This window comes from Drosophila bipectinata, chromosome XR, assembly GCF_030179905.1.
Source record: "Drosophila bipectinata strain 14024-0381.07 chromosome XR, DbipHiC1v2, whole genome shotgun sequence".
Classification (NCBI taxonomy): domain Eukaryota; kingdom Metazoa; phylum Arthropoda; class Insecta; order Diptera; family Drosophilidae; genus Drosophila; species Drosophila bipectinata.
In genome coordinates, this window is record NC_091735.1 from 4,453,969 (window position 1) to 4,469,716 (window position 15,748).

The 15,748-nt window shown below is 36.3% G+C and overlaps 1 protein-coding gene across 2 annotated transcripts in view; it reads right to left on the bottom strand.

Moving 5' to 3' along the window:
- Positions 1 to 10,224, bottom strand: part of mRpL3 (mitochondrial ribosomal protein L3) — a 47,288-nt gene extending 37,064 nt beyond the window's left edge. For both annotated transcript variants that reach the window (XM_043211351.2, XM_043211352.2), the window contains exons 1-2: positions 10,066 to 10,224; positions 9,901 to 10,006 (exon numbers count right to left, since the gene is read on the bottom strand). In XM_043211351.2, coding sequence (XP_043067286.1) covers positions 9,901 to 10,006; positions 10,066 to 10,103 — 144 coding nt within the window. In that variant the 5' untranslated portion in view covers positions 10,104 to 10,224. The remainder of the gene's footprint in view (positions 1 to 9,900; positions 10,007 to 10,065) is intronic.
- Between the last annotated feature and the right edge of the window lie 5,524 nt (positions 10,225 to 15,748).

Genomic DNA, 15,748 nt, shown 5'->3' on the forward strand with positions numbered 1-15,748 from the left:
CCTATCTTGACTCTGGTTAAACAAATAAAAAGATCCAAATTATTCTTTAAATACAAACTTCAATCTGCCTTAGGAAGAATAGTGCGTATCTCTATAGATCATAGTTTACCCTCTACTCCACAAAAATTCATTAACAATAAGACCGCCCCTAATTGGCAACTGAATTCAATAAATCTTACTCTCACTACTTACAATAAGCACAACACCAGCCCAGTAATATATCAAAATCTATTCTCTGAAATTAAAAATACTCTAAAGGACTTCGAATTTATTTATACAGACGCTTCTAAAACAGAGAGCACAACCAGCTTCAGCATCACCTCAATTAACAAATGTATAAATAGCAGTATTCTACCACACTATACATCAGTCTACTCAGCCGAGTTAATAGCAATTTTTCAAGCCATAACCCTACACAAAAACTCTTCAAAAAAAATAGCCATCTGCTCTGACTCACTTTCTTCTTTGAAAAATATCTCCAACCCCAACACCCAATGCATCTACGCTAAATATATCAGTAACACTCTTTACAATAACCCAAAAATAAAGTTAATTTGGATACCTGGACATGTCCAAATTACAGGCAATGAATTCGCAGATACATCTGCAAAAGCGGCTTGTTCTAGACCCCTCCATATGACATCAAACCATAACTTTCGAGACATCAATAGATACCTTAAATTTACTTCCAAAAACATTTTCCATGATTCCTTTTCAAAAACTTCAACTTGGTATAAAGAAATACACAAAAATAAAACCTTCATAGACCTGAATGCCAAAAAACTCACCCACAACTGAAACGATATAATAAAATTTACCAGAATCCGCCTAGGTCACTCCAGACTCACACACGCACATCTTTTTGACCGTAATCCGGTACCAAATTGCCAGTTCTGCAACAGTACAAACAACACAATAAAACACGTTCTAACCGACTGCCCTAAGTTCAGATCCATTAGAAACAATATTTTCCAAAACGTCGATCCTATATTATCAATTTCCTTCCCCACAACAGAATCCTTTGATAAAATCATCCAATATCTCAAGCAAACAAGAACATATAACCTAATATCATTTTTTTTTAGTTTCATCTGTACATTAATAAGAAACATAATCTACCTGCATATTCTAACTGTAAAACAAGAACATATAACCTAAAATTAATTTCTAGTTTAATCTGTACATTAATACGAACCATATTCTACCTACATATTCTATTCTACAAAAAACAAATCTAATATCTACCTAACTATAAGTAAGCCCTATCACTATAAGTAAGACGAAGGCCTTGCTGCTATGGCTTTAGTCATAAATTAGCTTATAATTTTAATTATAACCTAATTATTAATAATAATAATAATAAAAATGACCTTCCAAAACTTTTCACCAATGGAGCATTAAAATCGTTGCGCATTTTATTCAACTCTGCTTGAAAAAGAATGTTGAATTGATCTATATTGCATGTAAATGGGTTGTCGTGTAACTCACTACAACTTTGGATTAATTTTGAATCATTAAATCTGTTCAAAAAACTGCTATGAATTCCTTTAACTATTTCTGCATACTTAGAAGATTTTAATTTTGGTTCTATTTGTAAATTTAAAAATGTTTCTGATGTTTTTTTAAGACTAGAAAAACTACCTGATTCCAGTTCACTAATTAATATTACCAACTTCCTACTAAAATTTTGGATGATATTAACTAAAAAAAAAAATTTTTTTGTTTTTCCCTTGCAGAGTTAGGTTAAATTTATTAAGAATTTCGGTAAAATCACAGAGAAAAGCAAAGTCTTGTATAAAATCGGGATTTTCCAAATGAGTGTGAGGTCCATTGGTATTAATTTTTGGGTTTAATTGAAAAAAATTTATAATTTCTTTTCGCAAATTGAAAAGGCGCTCAAAACTACGACCTCGGCTGAGCCATCGTACTTCAGTGTGCAGTAAAATATCAGAATATTTCGCGTCAACACTTTTTAAAAAATCCTTAAATAACCTGTGTGTTAATGAATTGTGCCCACCTCTTATTTTATTAATCATTTTAAATGTAATGTCCATAACATTTACCAAATTTATGTGTTTTGAAATAAGGGCCTGTTGGTGTATGATGCAGTGCAACGTGGGACAAACAATTTCACGCTCTTTTAATATACCCACAAGTCCTTTTTATGTCCTTTCATGACTTGGGCTCCGTCAGTGCATATAGAAGATAATTTTTCTTTATCTACGAATTTAAACAAATTATCGTCGATACTTTGAAAAAAATTTCTCCTGTTACACTGCCGTGTAATGAAACAGTAAAAAATTCCTCAAAAATATTAAAATCGTTTTTATACAAAGAATGAGTTGGCATATACCATTTATGTCAATACTTTCATCAAGAGACAAAGAAAAAAATTTGGAATTAGCCAGTCTATTCTTTGCCTCAGAATGTATAATTTGGCTTATATGCTCAGTCCTGCGTGTTATTGTACGCCGGGACGAGGGTATATTTTTACAAAGATTTAATGCCTCCCGGCACTTTTCCCCAAAACATTGAAGGATATCACATGTTAATTCCTTACAAAATATTCCGTCATCATAAGGGCGACCATGCTTTGCTAAGCTGAGTGCCATCACATATGAAGCTTTTTTCTTATTTTTTTCATCAATTTCATTACAAATTATATTATAATTATTATTTATTATATCCTTATCAGCTATGAAATTTAAAAAATAAAATGCTTTTAATTCTAACAGCTTTTTATTTCGATTTTCCCCTGTAAATTCAGAAAAGTTGGAATGTAAACTATTATAATGCCTTTTTATATTATGTTGAAAATATTTGTATATGCACCACTGTATATCTTATTCCTCTTATGTTATACACTAAAGTAACGAGTAACGAATTATCATTCTCTCTTTAAGTTCTGGTTCTGCCTGCGTGCAGCATTTTTTATTAGTCTCTAATAAATCGTCAAACCGAATAGGTTATGGGCCCAGGCCAGCAAGAAAACTTCTGCGTAATAGTCAAAGATTAGAAAATAATTAGAGATTCGGTCGTGTTTAATGAACAAGATAAACAAGATGAGTTCGCAATACTCAATAGAAAAACTTGATAGTGACAATTATAGTTCGTGGGCAGTGCAAATGAAAAGTCTGCTGGTACACTCAGAACTTTGGTCAATTGTGTGTGGTCGTGAAATTAAAAACGAAAGTGGAACGGTTGCAGAGCAGGGAAATTTTGATAACAAGGATGAAAAAGCCCTCGCGAGTATTTTGTTGTGTATAAAGCCGTCCCAGATTAACTATGTTAAACACTGCAAATCATCGATGGAAGCTTGGAAAAAGCTGGCTAGTGTTCACATGCCTAGTGGACCAGCGCGTAAAATACAGTTGTTTAAACAGTTGCTGTATATGAAGATGTCAGAGTCAGACAGTGTCACAGTGCATTTGAGTAATTTCAATGACGTCATCGAGAAATTACAAGAGATCGATCAACCAGTCCCAGAAGAAATGCTTGTAATAATTTTGTTGTCCAGCCTATCGGATTCGTACGAAAATTTCGTAATTGCTATGGAGACGCGTGATTCTTTGCCTTCCTTAATTTCTCTAAAAATTAAGTTGCTGGAAGAGGGAGAACGACGAAAAGTGGGAGACAAAATGGACAATAAAGCGGAACAGAAAATCTACTCGTCGCGTGCCGAAAAGGAAAAGCCCAAGCATAAGAAAGACATGAAACATGTCGAATGTTGGAACTGCGGTCGTTACGGACATGTTTCGGCAAAGTGCTACTCAAAACAGAAAAACGCAAGATCAGAAAAGGATAAAAATAGTGTGAGCAAACGCGAGGAGAACAAAAAGTCGTTCTCGGTTTTCGCTGCCGCAGCGAGCCAAAGTGGACTAACGAGTAATATTTGGTGCATTGACAGTGGGGCAACAGCCCATTTATGTGCAAACAAATCGTTATTTGTTTCAATTCGTGAGCATAAGGAAAAAATAATGCTGGTTGGAGAAAATTACATTGAGGCTGAAGGCATTGGAACAGTAAAACTGTTTTGGCAAGAAAACATTATTGAACTGGTTGATGTATTGTTCGTACAAAACCTTCAGTGTAATTTTATTTCGGTGTCGAGAGCAACTAATAACGGGTTCGAAATAAGTTTTTCGAAAAATAGTGCTAGTGTCAATAATAAGAACGGCGAAACGGTATTAAAAGCAAACAAACAGAATGACTTGTTTATTTTCGAAAATAAAAACAAAACGGCTTTTGCTGCAAAAGGAAAAACAAATCAAGTAATAACGTGGCACAATAGATTCGGACATTTAAATTTCGAAAGTTTAAAATCCATGATTCGAAAAGAACTAGTGTATGGTCTACGCGGAGTAACCGGTAGCACGAATGACTTTGTTTGCGAGACTTGTGCGAAAAGCAAGATATGCGTGAAACAATTTCCAAAAGTGGCGGAAAATCGTTCGAACAAAGTGTTAGGGCTGATCCATACGGACGTGTGCGGTCCTATGAGTACAGTTTCCAAAGGTGGAGCGCGTTATTTTGCTACATTCATAGACGACAAGACGCGTTATATATCGGTGTATATGCTTAAAACAAAAGACCAAGTGTTTGAGAAGTTCAAAGAATTTATGTTGTTGGCTGAGAAGCAAACTGGGCAGCAGATTAAAGCTATACGGAGCGATAATGGTAGAGAGTACATAAATGGAGCATTCGAAAACTTCCTGGTAAGCAATGGGATTAAGAGGCAGCTAACCGTTCCCCATACACCACAGCAAAACGGCGTGGCTGAGCGTGCCAATCGGACGCTAGTGGAAATGGCAAGGAGCATGATGGTTCACGCTAATGCGAACGAGTACCTGTGGGGGGAAGCGATAATGACTGCGATGTATTTGAGGAACCGATCAGAAACGTCTACATTGCCAGACATGACTCCATACGAAGCATGGTTTGGGAAAAAGCCCAGCGTATCCCATCTTAAGGTGTTTGGTACAAAGGCAATTGTGCTAGACAAGACAATGAAAAGAAAATTTTCTCAGAAAGGAATAGAGCATATCCTGGTTGGGTATTCAGAAACTGCCAAAGCGTATAGACTCTTCAATCCTGATACGCAAACTATCAAGGAAGCCAGAGATGTGGTGTTCCTTGAGCACGATATAACAAAAACCGAGGATATATCGACAGTAGAATTGGCAGAAAACGGAAGCGTTTTTGGTGAGGAGATAAATGGGGGTCACGATGAAAATGACAGATCATGCAAGGGACGGACAGTCGGGAGCCGAAGATGGTGAAGACGAGTTGGTTGATAGCATCGAACGAGTTCAGCGAGGCCCAGGTAGGCCTAAGATAATTCGTACTGGAAAGCCAGGACGACCACGTAAGGAGTACAATATGCTTAACGCTATTGGAGTTGCCGACGTCCAAGTACCGAGTGGAGTCAAGGAGGCTTTGAGCTCGATACAGGCTGAAGAATGGAAGGTTGCGATGCAGAAGGAGTATTCTCAACTACAGTCCACCAATACATGGAGTCTTGTAAATCTTCCTCCTGGCGAGATAACTATTGGATGCAAATGGGTGTTTGCGGCTAAAGGAGACCAGTACGGCAACGTGGAACGGTTCAAGGCTCGCTTAGTTGCAAAAGGTTGTGGACAGGAGTACGGCATAAACTACAAAGAAACATTTTCCCCAGTGGCTCGGTATTCTTCTATTCGATTGGTGATCGCACTGGCTGTCGAGAACAAAATGTTTATGCATCAAATGGACGTCTCAGCTGCGTATCTAAATAGCGACCTACAAGATGTAGTCTACATGCGGCAACCGGAAGGGTTCGTGGACACAGCGTATCCAAAAAGGGTGTTGAAGTTACACAAGTCTTTATACGGTCTGAAGCAGAGTGGGCGTGAATGGAACCAGAAATTGGACAGTACTCTTCAGCGTATTGGTTTTGTACAATGTCCCAGTGAGCCATGCATTTACACCAAGAACAGCGGCGAAAAATTTAACATAATTGTTGTATATGTCGATGATCTAATTATTGCCTGTTCCATAAAAGAAGACCTTGTCGACATAAAACTTCAAATCGCACGGGAATTCGAAGTAGTAGATGGCGGAGAGCTGAAACATTTTTTAGGCATAGAGATCGAGCGGGATGGAGAGACGGGCAGTGTGGCCACAAGCAGTATATCGACGGGCTGTTACGAGATTATGGCATGGAAGACTGTAAGCCGAATGCAACGCCTTTGGAGGTTGGTTATCAGAACCTATGTGTTTTGGAAGACTGTCCACGAGCCAACCAGAAACAGTATCAATCGCTTATTGGATCACTGCTGTACTTAGCAATGACTACGAGGCCGGACATTGTTCATTGTGTGGCAAAGTTGGCTCAGAAGTGCAGTGACCCCCATAAGGAACATGAGGTGGCCGCTAAACGCGTCCTTCGTTACCTAAGAGGAACTTCGAGCTTGAAGCTGCACTTTGATCGAACTGGTGTGCCTGTTCACTGCTTTGTGGATGCAGACTGGGCAGGTGACTGTTCTGACCGCAAATCGTTCAGTGGTTGGGCGTTTTTTTTGGCTGGAGCAGCGTTTTCGTGGGAGTCGAAGAAGCAGAGCATCATAGCACTCAGTAGCACGGAGGCTGAGTATGTGGCGCTTTCAACAGCAGCTAAGGAGGCAGCTTACGTGCTGAAGCTGATATCTGAGATGGGTTTCGAGACGGCGCCAACATTGATGATCTACAGTGACAACCAGAGCGACCAATGTTTAGCGAAGAATGCGAGTTTTCATGCTAGAAGTAAACATATAGATATCAAGTATCATTTCATAAGAGATTTATATAAGAAGAAAGTTATTGATATTGAATATGTTCCAACCGAAAATATGATTTCAGATGTTCTAACTAAAGCTCTATGTAAAGTTAAGCACACAAAATGTATTACTTCACTAGGGTTAAACTAAAAAAGAATCTTTTTTATTAGATATACCGCGGTGAGAAGGAGTGTTGAAAATATTTGTATATGCACCACTGTATATCTTATTCCTCTTATGTTATACACTAAAGTAAAGAGTAACGAATTATCATTCTCTCTTTAAGTTCTGGTTCTGCCTGCGTGCAGCATTTTTTTTTTAGTCTCTAATAAATCGTCAAACCGAATATATTAAAATAATCTTTTCTAGAAATTATTCTTGAACAAATTAAGCATTGCGCTTCTCCATCCATATTTTCTATAAAGAAAAATGGCTCCTCCCAAATTTCTGAAAACATTTTTTTCAGTTATGATTTCCCAATAATGAACAAAGTAGTCTTGCTTCAGTGAGGTCTGAACGTCGACTAAATTCATTTTTATGTCAAATAGGTAAAAATTTTGCCTTTCAAATGAGTGAAAGTTACAAGCACCTGTCATCTCACGAGAGTAAGTGAGAGAAATTCTAAAAAATGTGAGCGTGCTTATACTGTCAGTGTGCCGGCAGCGCTGCGGCAGAGTTTCCTACCCCATACTCGCGTGCTATGTAAAATGAGAGTTTGCCCACCACTGGTCTAGAACCTTATTTAAGGGGTGAGTGCGTCTCTCTGAGTCAAAGATATACATTTTTTTAATTTTATCACAAAGTAATATTAGAAAGTACCTTTTTTGTTGAACACTTACACCAAAGTTGTCATTGAAAGTCACTTTTGAAGGGAGCAGTTATTAAAACTTTTCTGCTAAAGTATTACAGAGAAACCGATTTTCCGTTCTGTTAATAACTTCTGTCGGACCGAAACAGTTTGAAAATAAAAGTGTTTCCGTCAGGGGGAATTCGAATTTTGTACTTTTAGTGTTTTTTTTCCTATAATTTTTCCATCATTGAAAAATCGTTTAACAGTTGTTTGAAAGCTCGGGTTATATAAAAATTTTAAAACCAAATGTAAAGGAAACCAAACATTCTATAATTACGGCTAACTAATGTTAATGTAAATTTCCTATACCATTACTGTCTTAAAAAACTAAACCAAAAAGAAATATTGAAAATGGAAGAAAATGTCGCGTGCAAATGGAACTGAAAAAAAACTAACATTAATAACTATTATTTTAAATTTGGTTGTATACATTTTTTAACACATTTCGGACTAAAGGACCGCTTTAGTCGAGTTTTGCGACTATATTATACCCGACACTCATCTTTTCCACCTACAAAATAACAAGAAGTTAAAGTTTAAACTTTGATGGATTCCCTACGGAATGCAGACTAACAAAAGAGGAAAGCTATGAAATTTGGCATGTCGTTTTATTTTGCCAAAAATAGCTCTCGTGTAAAACGTGAACTCTCTAAAGCATAGTACTGAGTTGACGAAAATCCGCTGTTGAAATTCCGATAGCGATTTTGCACTTGGTGTTTTGTTTATGTATTTCGCCGCTAAGGAGCTGATTAAGAAATAGCAAACTGGGTCAAAATCAAAATCAATCACAAATCATTTCAATGCCATTTTATGGCATTAAAATGCTCCTTGTGGGTCAAATCCCATATTATGGGCTTCGTCGTGACCGCAGAAATTAATTTTAATTTGTCCTGGCGCGTCGAAAATTTTTCGGGCCGACTATTCTTTTGTTTGATCAATTCCATGTCACACCTATAGAAATAAATGAAAATATTTCTTTTAACTCCCCGAGAGCAGCTGTTTATTTTTTTTGATCCGGCAACACGATTAATATCGATAACAAAAATTTTCGTCAACTCAGTACCCGCAAAATCTAGAAGGCAAAAATTTCTTCCTCTTCCTTTTTTTACACCGTTTTTTTTATATGGAGTTTGACAGCTGTCACTCGTTGGTCAGCGGATTTTCGTCAACGCAGTACTATGCTTAACTTTAAAAACACCAAAGTTATACCATTTCCGATCAATCAGTACTATGGCAGCTATAGGATATAGTCGGCCGATCCCGGCCGTTCCGACTTATATACTGCAAAGGAGAGAAGCGTGTGTTCAAAGTTTCAAATCGATAGCTTTAAGACTGAGAGACTAGTTTGCGTAGAAACAGACAGACGGTCATGCTCATATCAACTCAGGAGGTGATCCTGATCAAGAATATACATATATATACTTTAAAGCAGTGGTGGGCACGAAATCTAACGGTCGGAGCCACAGCTCGGCCAAACAACAAATTACAACAACAACCACCACCCTCGCGATGGTTGTCGTCGCTTTGTGCGCAAACGGACCCTTAATAATTGTTGTTGCAAACTCGGGACCGCGGGGTCGGGCCCGCTACCTGCCTCGGAATTTGTGTAGCATTGTTTTTGTAAATCTTCACGGCTCACTGACCGCGCGACTCGATCGTCTGGCCCGATTTGCTGGCGCCAAAAATTACGAATAACGGGGGGAGCCTTGCGAGCCCGAGGAGCCATGGGCTTGCCCACCCCTGCTTTAAAGGGTCGGAGATGTCTCCTTCACTGCGTTGCACACTTTTGGACAATGTTATTATACCCTCTAATATATGTTTATATAGTCCAATATGTACATATGTCTATATATCCTCTAAAAATCGGCCAATTTGCAAAGTTTAAAAAAAAAAACCTTCCGCCAGTACAGCGCTACAGAAGATCTCAATTTGTGGGGGGGAGGAAGCGTGGCAAAAATTTGAAACAAACTTGAACTGCGTGAGTATTATAGGAGTCTCCGAATCTCTTATAGCCTCTCAGATCCACGTCATAAGGACAGACGGACATGACTATACCGAATCGGCTGTTGATTCTGATAAAGAATATATATCAGAGGTGTGTACGAAGGCAGCAAACCAAAGGTGAGAGTGAATTAGTGAGAGAATTTTGGGATATTTTATTAGAACTTGAGTTGAAGTATCTCAATTTCAGTAAAAATTACATGCAATACTACTTATGAATATAATGATATTATTAGTTTGATCTCTAAAACTTACTGAGAGTTTTTGGCGCAGAAACCAGTGGGGATTTTTAATTCGAGGACGATTTAAATGGCCCTTACCGCGGACTTGAACAGCAATGGAACCACTTAGCCTCATTAGGCTGTCGTAGAAAAAATTATTTTAAAAACTGAAAATTGATAATAATAATAATATTCATACCCTGTGTCTCTTAATTTTAAAATAACACCGCGTATCATTATTTATTATATAAATGGCCGGAATTGCAATATGTAATACAGTATGACCAAGTTTGAAATATTTATGGTCCTACTCAAGGCTGTCAATATAACATCGATTCAATGATGTTGAATGGAATAAGTGAAATGAAGAGTCCGATATAGACTAGTACTTAGATCAAAAATCATATTTGACATGCATTAACAGATTTTGTACATTAATATAACCAAATAAGCCCCAACAATGTTTTGCAAGTATATCACTGACCCTGTCAGATAGGATGATAATATTAAAATTTTTAATCTTTTCGCTAGGGATTTGAGAAACGTTCTTGGTACGGGCTGGCATACCTATGTAAATTTCTAGTATTTTTTTTCCATCTGACTACGGTGTTAGGGCCATCCATTGCCAAACCGGGCCCCGGTGCAGACGGTCACGGGCCCCTCATATACATATATGTACGATATGAATTTAATCCAGGGAAATTACAAAAACGTAATTATTCGAGTCAAATCGGCAGAATTGACTATGAGATACATACATATGAGAATTTCCTGGGGTTGCGAACGTACGTTCGTACGCAATAAGTGCCAAAAAATTAAAGAAAAAAAACAATTTCTGAAACTTTTTTCTTTTGTTTCCGATAGCATTTGGTGAGTTCTTTTCTTAGTGTAAATTATGGTTCTAATGGATTTTTCATTTTCATAATATTGGCAAAAAACATGAGGTCGCGAACGTACGCGAAATGGAAGTCGGTTTTGGCTTGCTCTAGCAAAATCAATAAATCTGCGAATTGGAATGGAATATTTTAATGCAATAACTTTACTTTTAAAATAGAGCTTGTAGCTTAGAAAGCATGTAGCTTTCTATCGAATCTATTCTGAATTGCCTATCTCCATTAGTTTTTTTTTTAAATTAAATTAAGTACGGGTCGCGAACGTATGGGTCGCGAACGTAAAACTTTTTCACATATAAATTTTTTTTTTTTTTTTACCTCTTTGTTTTTATAAATAAATTTATATTTTCATAAAAAATCATGTTTCACCAATTTTTTTTTTTTTTTAATAAAAAATTAAATTTTTAAATTATGTTTAATTTTAATTTAATTTAATATCTATTGTCACTTCTTTTATCCATCTACAACTATTGATAAGCTTGTTAAACAAAAAAAAAATAATATTACTTTTTATACGTACGTCATACATACGGTCGCAAACGTACGCAACTTTAAAATTCAATATAAAAAAATTTACTTGAAAAAGTCGTGATTTTTTTTTAAATTTTAATAGTTTACACTAAAATGACTTAACACATGAAGTTTCATCGAAGCAATTACAATAAAATTATGTTTTGAGTCGCGAACGTACGATCGCGTACGATTTAAAAAAAAAAAAAAAAAAACTGAGATATGCTATGAATCCAATAGACTATGAAAATTTTGATATGTATTTATGAAAATACAAAAAAAGAATCGAGGAATATGGACATTTATTTTATCGGTCCTGGTTGACCATCCGCCATCCATCCGGAATAGCCGATATGTATATTTTTTTTTTTGGTGACTTCAGATTGAGTGTTTATTTTCTTTGGGTTATTTGAAGTTATGAAGCTTACTTATACGTGACGAAAAATCGAATCAGTCGAAGAAAACCTTTCGGGCTTTTTGGGCCAGAGTCCAGCGCTAATGTTCCAAGACTTTTCAAACGATTTTGGCCCAACGTATAACCACTAACCATACAGCATATAGACAACCCATTTCATACAACGAAAATGGACGCGAAAATTTCTTGCGACAGGCCCCAGCAGGCCCCAGAGCGGATTTCTTACGCTCTCTTACGCTCATCGTTCGTTCATCTTACGCTCATTCTCGCAATAAATGTTTTCTGTTTCTCAGTCTCTAAACGGAGCGCGATGAAGAAGGTTGGCCTGCGCTTCGGTTGATCTTTGTATGTATGCGTGTCACACATTCACATACATGGGTGTATGTGTGCGTGCGATTTCGTTTCGAAGCCAGCGCACAAAATTTTGATTTTTCTTACTTTTAAGGCTTGCTACCCTAACAAAATTCGGGTATTCGTTATTTGATGAAATGACGAAAGAAATTATATTATTTTTTATTTTATTTTTTTTTATTATTTCAGCATACATTTTTAATTTATTTAGGAATAAGATTAAGTGTTAGTAGTAAAATGTTTTCTGTATATATATTTTTACGAATCATTAAAAATCAATATACTGAGAAAGTGTCAGAGTATATTTCGGTCGGAGTCACTTAAAGCGCCGATTGCTTTTAAGTTTTTGTTGTTCTGCAAGAGGCTTGTGCATGCCTACTCTAACGATGGAATGATTTTTAGGGGAGGGTGAAGACACGAAAACAGCTGATGGACTTGTTTACCTTTTTTGTTTACAATTTTTCAGGCACTTGTTATTATATTTTGGGTTATTGTGAGATTTAATTAAATTATTGTCGTTAATTTAATAATTTCCTTATATATATTTCCTTATATATAATAACTTTAAAAAGTAATTTAATTCTTCACCCGTCTTCACCCTCCCCTAAAAATCATTCCATCGTTAGAGTAGGCATGCACAAGCCTCTTGCAGAACAACAAAAACTTAAAAGCAAACGGCGCTTTAAGTGACTCCGACCGAAATATACTCTGACACTTTCTCAGTATATTGATTTTTAATGATTCGTAAAAATATATATACAGAAAACATTTTACTACTAACACTTAATCTTATTCCTAAATAAATTAAAAATGTATGCTGAAATAATAAAAAAATATAATATACAAAATAATATAATTTCTTTCGTCATTTCATCAAATAACGAATACCCGAATTTTGTTAGGGTAGCAAGCCTTAAAAGTAAGAAAAATCAAAATTTTGTGCGCTGGCTTCGAAACGAAATCGCACGCACACATACACCCATGTATGTGAATGTGTGACACGCATACATACAAAGATCAACCGAAGCGCAGGCCAACCTTCTTCATCGCGCTCCGTTTAGAGACTGAGAAACAGAAAACATTTAATGCGAGAATGAGCGTAAGATGAACGAACGATGAGCGTAAGAGAGCGTAAGAAATCCGCTCTGGGGCCTGCTGGGGCCTGTAGCAAGAAATTTTCGCGTCCATTTTCGTTGTATGAAATGGGTTGTCTATATGCTGTATGGTTAGTGGTATAACGTAAAAAATTGTTCACTCGAGATAACAAACTCCTCCCCCAAATCCCACTCGTCCTCTTATTTTGATTTGGGCTGACCCCCCCTCTCATCGGGCCTGTACGGGGGGGAGTTGTATGGACGACTCATCATAAGTTTCTACGATCATTTGACGCGCTTCAGCTGCCGATTTTTTCGAATTGAACGCGAAATGAAAAATCTTCCGAAAATGACGCTTATTCGGTTCGAATTTCGACATTTTCGTGCACCAAAAAAATGATGAACAATAAGAATACACGAACGAGACAATGTAGGGTTGTTGACCGATTCTTTAGCTCGTCATTTGGCACCACCTAGTCGAAAACGGAGGTTTTCTACTTGTACACCTAATATATTTTCACGATTTGCAAAAGAGGTACATCATTCGGATGGTTTACACACTTGGTTGTCATGATAATTTATGTGCCAAATTTAGCAAAAAAAATATAAAAATTATTCTTTTGCGTATTTTACTCTTACAAATGAAAACTCAGTTTTCTGTCGAATTTAAAAATCAATAGCAATGGAAATTGCAAAAATTGTTTCACTTATTTGTATACGAAACCTATTAAATACCACCAAAAAAAATTAATTTTTAAAATTAATCATAACACATTTCGAATGCGATGGTAAAGTGTTGAGCTTATCCATAGTTAATAGTGATGATTTTCAGCTGGTCTCGCATCTTAAGGGGGGAAATACAATTAAAAGGCCTAAAATGAGGCCTATCTTTGGGAGTGAAATGCAAGTAGGGAATTGAATGAATCTTAGCGATTCTTTTTGCATGTTATTAGGAAATTATTGGGCAATGAAAATCAGTCAAGTTTTTCGAAAAATATTGTAATTAAGCCCATTTATGATCAATAATGTGGAGTCGTGTTTTGGGGGATAAACTTTGCGCCGTGCAGTCTCCAGGCCCAGGATCACGTCTAAAACAAAAAACAGCAACTGGGCACTAAACTTAGAGGTACAGCGCACAACATGAATTATTTCATATGTAAAAAAATGGTTTTTCCATGAAAAAATTTGAAATTGAAAAGAATGTTTAAAAAAAAAACACTTTTTTTCGACTTTGTTCGTCAAAAAAACATGTTATAACAAATAAATATGAAAAATCCTTTAATTCAGAATTCAGAATTAAAGAATAATTCAGGAGAATTTCATTTCAAACATAAAGCAAAAAACCGCATTCGATTTAAATGAAATCTCTGACCTGTACATTGCACGGCGACTTTGAAAACACGACTTTTCAGTAGAAGCGTTTAAAGTTTACCACTCACTAAAGTTTACCACTGACACGCACTCACTAAATTGCGTATTACTTTGAAAATAAGTACCGGACAGCTTTATGCTTTTAAAGGCTTATTCTCAGATATATTTAGAGTACATTAAGACAAAAAAAAATTTTCCAAAAAAAATAAATTTTTAATTGTATTTCCCCCCTTAAATTACAGTGTAAAAAGTGTAATTTTTTTTAAAATAATTTTTTATGGTATATTTATTATTATTAAAAGTTAAGCAAGCGGATGTGCAAGCGCACTCAAGTTTGTCGATTTTAGCCTTACATTTGTTTAAAAATGTAGTACATCGTCGTTCTAATTTTGTTTATTTCCCGTCCCATTTTCGTTTTAATTATTTTCTCTGAATATCCAAATGTTACAAAGGCAAATGAAACAAGACCCACTAACTTTCATATACACCCAAAAATGACTTTTTTAAGCGACTCACAAAATTGAACGGTCCTTGAAAGAACAGAGCAATTGGGAACAGAAAATATTTCTCGTCATTTGAGCGAAAGCAAAATTTTCATACATTTCAATTGCTCTTGAAGGGAAAACCAAAAAAAAATTAAAATTGTGTTTTATTGTACCAGGTCTATGCATATGATACGGCGTTTTACTTCATTGTTAATTATTTGTAACATAAGTGATCGAAAATTGTTGGTACGTTATTCGCGAGTTTTTTTCCAATAGCAATTTTTTTCTAATAATGAAAATGTCTAATTATGAAAATGTTTTAAGCCCACAAACCACTATTCGCGGACATCGAAAAATCACTTGCGATATTCTCTTGGAACGGTACAAAAGGAAGTCGTTTTTGCATTGCATTGTCACATGAAGTGAAAAATGGATCTATTTTCAAAACCCCAAATGAAAAAAATCCTATGTAAGCCAAGGCCAGCCGTTCAATCTTGGCCAAACCGTTTCGGCCGCAAAGCCATGCTGTGCGTTTTATGGGATCAGGGTGAAATCGTTTGGTATGAGCTTCTAAAACCGGATGAAACCGTTGATGGCGAACGCTACCAGCAACAATTGGAAGAATTGAAAGAACATCTGCTCCAAAAACGCATAGAATACGCAAAGAGGCAGCACAAAGAAATTCTTCTGGAAGAAATCGCGTTATTACACCGGGTTAGAGGCACCAAGGAATTGGTAGCCACGTTTGGCTAAGAGTCCTTAC